The sequence below is a fragment of the Hibiscus syriacus genome, unplaced genomic scaffold (assembly GCF_006381635.1).
Source record: "Hibiscus syriacus cultivar Baekdansim isolate YM2019G1 unplaced genomic scaffold, ASM638163v2 tig00110505_pilon, whole genome shotgun sequence".
NCBI classification, from domain to species: domain Eukaryota; kingdom Viridiplantae; phylum Streptophyta; class Magnoliopsida; order Malvales; family Malvaceae; genus Hibiscus; species Hibiscus syriacus.
In genome coordinates this window covers 1,566,654-1,574,068 of record NW_024062765.1, presented here as the reverse complement: position 1 = coordinate 1,574,068, position 7,415 = coordinate 1,566,654, and the positions used below count along the sequence as shown (strand labels likewise).

Sequence of the window (7,415 nt, the reverse complement as noted above, 5' to 3'; positions counted from 1 at the left end):
TTTTAATGATAAAAAAGGTTCGGGGTTCGATTAAGCGTGGGGAAGGATAATCATCACCCTTCCAACGCCCAAAAATTGGTACCTCGTCGATTATAAATTGTCTCTAATAGAGGAAATCTAAGAATTCGAATGTAAATTTAAGTTATGATCCTCTTATTCCAAATTCAATCACACAATTTCATTTAACGGGAAATTCTAAGAAGAAATATAAAATATTTCAATATTTCCTATCGAAAGGAAAATAATCCCTAAAGTACTTTAAGATGAATATTTATCTTTCCAATTGAAACAAAAAGAAATAATAATTCCTCCTAAGAATTCGATATTAAATAATTCGATCCGACCAAAATGAAAATTCAATTGATCCAAGTTACAAATTTTATTAGAAAAGATAAGGGATGTTCAATTATTTAAAGAGATCGAGACCAAATCCCTAATAAAAATTTGACAAATTGTCTCGACAAGTTTAAATAGAAGAACATTTCCTTTTTCCTTTAATCTTGATTAAATTCAAGCATACTCGTTTTTTAGTTTTTCTATTAGGGTATTATTTATTTTAAAATATCAGAATACGACATCTAGTTACCTTAAGACGGTCATTTCTTAATATTTTAAAATAAATAAATATTGTCATTAATCCAATTATAAAATTGGTCGAGTAATGCTTATGAGGTTATCATGTATATTTGAAATATCTAGACCTAAGTGCCCAAATAAACTTATATATAAAATGGAAAAAAATAAGTCCTCTTAGGTGGCGTTTGGTTCACTGGAATCCCTTGGAATTAGGGGGAATTGGAATCCAATTTCACCACTTTCCCATGTTTGGTTCAAGTTTTCAAATGGGGAATTGGAATCCAATTCCATCCAGAGAGGGAAAGTAAATTCTATCTATAACACGATGGAATTGAAATCCTTTGGAGGAGGGAATGTGAAATTTGACCATACTGCCCTTATCAATCTTTTGGTATTCGGGATCGGGTCATGTTTTTTAAAGTTTGATATTCGGGTCGGGTCGGATTTTTTTAAGTGTGCTATTCGGGTCGGGATTTTTTAAGTGTGATATTTGGGTCGGGTCGGGCTTTTTTAAGTGTGATATTCGGGTCGGGTTTAGGGTGAAAAATACTCGACCCAAAAAAATATATAATTTTACCTTATATATTTAGGAATAATTACAATAATACCCCTCTATATATAATTTTTTTCAATAAAGTCACTGTTTTTATTGAATAAAAATAATTTTTTTTATTATTTTGGGTCGGGTCGGGTTTCTAATTCATATATTCGGGTCGGGTCAGATGAAACTTTATTTTGGTCGGGTCGGGTCTGGTCTCGGGTGGAGGTTCCCTTGTTCTCGGGTCGGGTTGGGTGGACCAAAAATCCGACCCAACCCGACCCATGGTCATCCCTAATTGGGATAATTTTAACTTATGATGGTTATTAGTATGATTTTTATAATTTATTGAAATGAATAATCAATCAATAAAATAAAATATTAATATTTTTTAAAATTTTATAATATATTACTACGTGTAAGTTATAAAACAAACTAAAATTAAGCAAAAAAACAAGAAGGGCAATTCTGTCATTTTACATTACTGAAATTAAATTAATCTGACATGTCTGCGAACCAAATAGAATATGAAATTGGATTCCAATTCAATTTCCTGTCAACCAAACAGGTTTCAGATTCAGATTCCAATTCCTACAGATTCTAATTCCCTCAGAAACATTCCAGCGAACCAAATGTCATTTTAGTGAATTTCTCATTGGATTCATTAGTGACATTTTTTAAAATGTTTGTTTACCTACTTAATTTGCTTAAATGGCGGGATTCATTTTAGTTGGTTGTATGTCATTCTGATATCTATGCAATTATCAGACTGTTATTTGGAAACTGTTATGCTCGTTGAAATTAACATTAGTGAGCTCCTAGTTTTCTTATTATTTTTATTATAATTTTTTATGCAATGAATCTCTTTTTTCATTACATTGGATCACAATCATTTGTAGATAATGGAGAAGAATTCATTTCTGCATGGTTCTTGATTGACATTTCTGTTACTCTTCTATTGCATTTATACCTGTTTTGAGATGCTTTTTACCCAATACTCTCCAAATTTTAAGAATACTTGAGATTTTAACATTTTCTTCTTGAGATTTCTTTGGTTACCATATTTACTCTATTTCTCCTAAAATCAATTGGTTATAGTAAATACCTGCAGTAGCAATAGCTTGGATAGAAGCAATGTGTAGAAACCATTAAAGTGAATAGTGTGGCCAGTATCCACTTTTTTCTTCTTCATATTTTCAATGTTTGCCCAAAACAATATTACTTTTAATTATATCAAATGTTGCTCTGATCCAAAAAAATGTCGTTTGGCTGAAAAGGCATACATAATCAGCACAATCACATGATTGGAAATGAGTGGAATGAATCAATAACATATCTTAGTATGGTGGTTTCTGTAGAACCGTCTATTCGTGCTTGGTTTTCACCTTGATTCTCTTTATGTTGCTGATATATTGATGTCTGGAAATTGCAGACTTCATAGTTGAGACTGGAGGTGATCTACCAGATGAAGACGTTGGTAAAAGGATGCACCGTCGCCCATTACCACTCCGGGAGGATGAACAAGAAGATGTTGAAGCTCTTGAGAGAAGTATTCAGGCTAGGTATGCAAGATCAAGTCAGACAGAATATGATGAGGAGACAACTGATGTGGAACAGCAAGCACTTTTGCCATCAGTAAGAGTTCCAAAGCTGTGGATGGTGATATGTGCGGTATGATGATGATTCCCTCTGCAGCTTAAGTTTTTGAAATTTGTTGTTGGGCAGGAATGGTTAATACTGGTATATTTGTTGTGGAGTTAAACTAAGATCCTGTGTATGCATCCTAGATTGGTGGTGAACGGGAAACCGCGGTTTGCCTCATGCAGAAATACATTGACAATGGATCTGAATTGCAAATCAGGTCTGTTACTTCCCTTGATCACCTTAAAAACTATATCTATATTGAAGCAGACAAGGAAGCCCATGTGAGAGAGGTATGTGATTTTTGCTTCTTTTGTTTTATTTTTTGATGAATGTTTTAGCGTTAAATGTCAACAAATGTTTCTGTTGACCAATTTCGAGCTCCTTCAGGCTATCAAAGGTCTGCGTAGTATATTTGGAGCAAAGATTATGCTTGTTCCAATAAGAGAAATGACTGATGTTTTATCAGTGGAAAGCAAAGCGATTGATCTTTCTAGAGATACCTGGGTCAGAATGAAGATTGGGAAATACAAGGGTGATCTCGCTCAAGTATGATTTTTGTCCTTTTCCACTCATCAATATTCCCTTTGATTTTTTTGCCTGACCATGTAATTTCTATTTCATAGGTAGTTGATGTGGATAACGTGCGACAGAGAGTCACTGTGAAATTGATCCCTAGGATCGACTTACAGGCTCTTGCTAATAAATTGGTATGGAGTTTATTGCATTTGTTTTAGGTGTTTATCTCCTAGATTGTGAATGTTAAACGCCTTACAATCAAATAGTATTTAAATCTTTCAATGCAGGCATAAGAATTTAGTTGTATCTATGATGGTAACGGTTATGAAAAAATTAAACAGATTTACATGAACAATTTGGCTTTCTTTCTGGCTCTGTCATTGTTGATATACTTTTCTACTACATACAGGAAGGAAGGGAAGTCCCAAAGAAGAAAGCTTTTGTCCCTCCTCGTTTTATGAATGTTGATGAAGCTAGGTTGTTCAAATGGTTTCAATCTCTAGTGAAAATCCACCACATTCATTTGTTTCATAAAACTTAAGCTCATATGTCTCAATATTTATGCTTCTTTTAGGGAACTTCATATTCGTGTGGAGCGCAGACAAGATTCGATCACCGGTGCTTACTTTGAGAATATTGGTGGTATGTTGTTTAAAGATGGGTTCTTGTACAAAACGGTGTCAATGAGATCTATTAGTGCTCAGAACATAAAACCAACATTTGATGAACTTGAAAAGTTTCGGACACCTAGCAATAATGGAGAAGGTGATATGGCTGGTTTATCAACTTTGTTTGCGAAAAGAAAGAAAAACCATTTCATGAAGGGTGATGCAGTTATTGTTGTCAAGGGGGATCTGAAAAATTTAAAGGGATGGGTTGAAAAGGTTGAGGAAGAGAATGTCCATATCAGACCAGAAATGAAAGGCCTTCCTGTAAGAATCCAGTCAATGTTTGTATTCTTTGAGTTAAGTCTTCGATCACTTCTGGGCATGTAAGTTTCCTTATCGTTAGGTCATACATGGCCTTTGATGATGTTTTTTTCAGAAAACTCTTGCTGTTAATGAAAAAGAGCTATGTAAGTACTTTGAGCCTGGGAATCACGTGAAGGTTGTGTCTGGGACGAAGGAAAGTGCAACTGGTATGGTTGTCAAGGTCGAGCGGCATGTTCTCATCATTTTATCTGATACAACCAAAGAACATGCGAGTAATACATCTTTTGCAGCGTGTTCCAGACCTAAGGAATATCTCGCTAAAAAAAATAATTGGCATTTGTTATATCAGATCCGTGTTTTTGCTGATGATGTTGTTGAGAGCTCTGAAGTAACTACTGGTGTTACAAAAATTGGGGAGTATGAGCTTCATGACCTTGTGCTACTAGAGTAAGTAATTATTTTCCTGAAGAATTTGAACTCAGTCTTTAGTTAATTTGGGGTCATAATGTATTAATTATGTTGTTTCAGTAACAATAGCTTTGGTGTAATTATACGTGTAGAAAGTGAAGCGTTTCAGGTGAACGATCTCTCCTAAATGGTCAGATTTTCAGTGCTACTCTTTTGACTCAGCTCATGATCTTTTACTTTCTTTAGGTTCTTAAGGGTGTTCCAGAACGACCAGAGGTTTCTCTTGTAAAATTGAGGGAAATCAAATGTAAGCTTGAGAAGAAATTTAATGTGCAAGACAGATATAGGAATATTGTTTCTGTGAAAGACGTGGATAGGATCCTTGAGGGTCCTTTTAAAGTACGATTCTCATTTTCAGTTTGGTTTGTCATAATGCTTACTTTATGAATTTATAAGTTCACAAACTATCTGCTCCTATGAATTTAGGGAAAACAAGGCCCTGTAGAGCACATATACAAAGGAGTCCTGTTTGTGTATGATCGACATCACCTTGAGCATGCTGGCTTTATATGTGCTAAAGCTGATTCTTCTTGTATAGTGGGAGGATCACGTTCCAATGGTAACAGAAATGTAAGTCTGACATTTTTCCTGGTTAATTTATGAAGACACCAAATTTTATCCTTCGATATTATATAATATACTTATATTATAGATTATATTATATAATAATTTATTACACATGTTGGACAAACATTCACGTATATTTATTTTACATATCACATGCCCCCAAACAACTCGTTACATGGCCCAGCAATGCTCAGTAGTCCAGACCCAACAAGCACGTGACCAATAACATATTAGGGTTTCCAAAACCCTAAACATCTTCTGCCCCCAACCGCCAAGTGTCTCGACCGTTGGATCGAGATATGATCCAACGGTTCACGATATGAGTCAGATAGGGTTTCATTCTTAACCCTCTGCTCCAACGACGTTCCTCACGCATCCCCAACCTTCGAAGACCCATCACCGCACGCTGCTTCCCCAACAGCCAGGTTCCGGTTTTCTCGGCCTATAACAAACGTGAGTCAAAGTGACTCATTCACAACCAACCAAATGACAAGTCAGAGTTGTGGAGAATCAAATAACCGAGTTTTACTCGGAATCAAACTCTAGAAATAGGTTTCTTTGGTACTTATAAATAGGCATGTAACTAGAACAATAGGGGATACACGAAATAGGCATTGTTTTTACAGGAAACGCACGATTCCACAAGACATTACGCGCAAACAAAGGCTTGTATACATTCGAAATCAGAGAAATAAAAAAGGTAGTTTTTTACCTTGTTTGTTCGTTTCTCGTCTTTGCATGTTGTTATGCTTTTGAGTTTTTTTTACTCGAAAATCCCTAAAAACATTTTTTGGCTGATGAACGGGAAAGGTTATCGAGATCTATTTTTTCAGATCTAGTAATCCCGAGGCTCATTTTGAGGAAAAGAACTCAGTTTTTAGATAGAGGAAGAAAAGAGCTTTTAAAAAATTGAATCTTTTTCGAGGATTGCCACCGATGAACGGTGGCGCCAGGCGGCGCGGTGTCGGAATCTGGGAAACCGGGTTGTGTTCTTCATCCTTGATGAACAGGCGAGAGGATGAAGAAAGAAAGTGGAGGGGCTCTCAACTGAAAACCTTACAAATGAAGGTTAAAAGAAATTTTTTGGTTTCATACCAAAACCATCTTTAAAAAGGGGTAAACTATTCTTTTGGACTCTCTGATGTTTAAAACCTTTAATTTCTCCCCCTAATGCGCAATACCAACGTTAATTATCTTTCAAAATTGGCCCCAATTTTAGTTTTTCTTTTATATTAGTCCTTTATTTATTACATGGATATTTTTCATTCTTATTATTACGTGTGTGTGTATATATATATATATATGTATATTATCTATCAAATTTTTATCTCATTTTTCTTCTTTTTAATTCCTAGCCCCCTCCTTTTTTTTGTCTCCACCTAATTTTCATATTTTCGGTGCGTAGGTAGGTTTTGATTTTACTTTTCTCCTTCTTTATTGTTATTATAATTATTATATATAATTTCTTCCTCACATTTTTTTCTTCCTAGGCCCCCCATGTCCCCTCTTTTTTACTTTAATTTTTATTTTATTTTTTATCTTTGGTGCATTAATATAGTGGGGGTTTCCCCTTATTTTGCTTTCTTTATTGTTTTCTTTATTTTGCTTTCGTTTATTTTTCCCCCTAACATTATATATACACACATTATTTTTATTCATTTTCTAATTTCTTTTACTTTTTTTCGTGTTTTTTATTCCATTAATTTTTTTCTCCTTTATCTTTGTTTCTTACCATTTTATTTATTTTGTTTTTATTATTATTTTTTTACTTGTTCTATTTTTTTCTTTTTCTTGTTTTTTTTATTATTTTATTTGCGCACTTGTTATATCAATTTGATTTTATACTCCACAACGAATCTAAAAATTTTTATATTTTAAAGGTATTTCAATTAATCAAAGGTAAGTAACTTGGATCGATATTTTACCTTTTAATTTAAATTACAATTTTCTTAATTTAAGACAACTGGAAATTACGTAGTACCGAAATGGCAGTTCAAGAGTGCTAACCCTTCCTTGACTGTAACCGACTCCCGAATCTGACATATTTCTGGTAAGACGCATACCATATAAGAAATAAGGTATTCAGTCAACCCATTTTGTTTAAAATAAATGATCGATTGTGACTCCAATTCATTTAATCCAATTCGAAGCCCAATTCCGGGCCCGACCGAAAA

The 7,415-nt window shown here is 34.2% G+C and overlaps 1 protein-coding gene across 1 annotated transcript in view; it reads left to right on the top strand.

Annotated features, from left to right (window-relative positions):
* Positions 1-2,539: 2,539 nt before the first annotated feature.
* LOC120129983 (putative transcription elongation factor SPT5 homolog 1) overlaps positions 2,540-7,415 on the top strand; it is a gene marked incomplete at its 5' end in the record, with an annotated part of 27,831 nt that continues 22,955 nt past the window's right edge. Inside the window, 11 exons of the mRNA XM_039147352.1 lie at positions 2,540-2,785; positions 2,902-3,048; positions 3,146-3,304; positions 3,382-3,465; positions 3,684-3,751; positions 3,849-4,206; positions 4,319-4,474; positions 4,556-4,653; positions 4,735-4,783; positions 4,861-5,013; positions 5,101-5,244. Of these exons, the coding sequence (XP_039003283.1) occupies positions 2,540-2,785; positions 2,902-3,048; positions 3,146-3,304; positions 3,382-3,465; positions 3,684-3,751; positions 3,849-4,206; positions 4,319-4,474; positions 4,556-4,653; positions 4,735-4,783; positions 4,861-5,013; positions 5,101-5,244 (1,662 nt within the window). The remainder of the gene's footprint in view (positions 2,786-2,901; positions 3,049-3,145; positions 3,305-3,381; positions 3,466-3,683; positions 3,752-3,848; positions 4,207-4,318; positions 4,475-4,555; positions 4,654-4,734; positions 4,784-4,860; positions 5,014-5,100; positions 5,245-7,415) is intronic.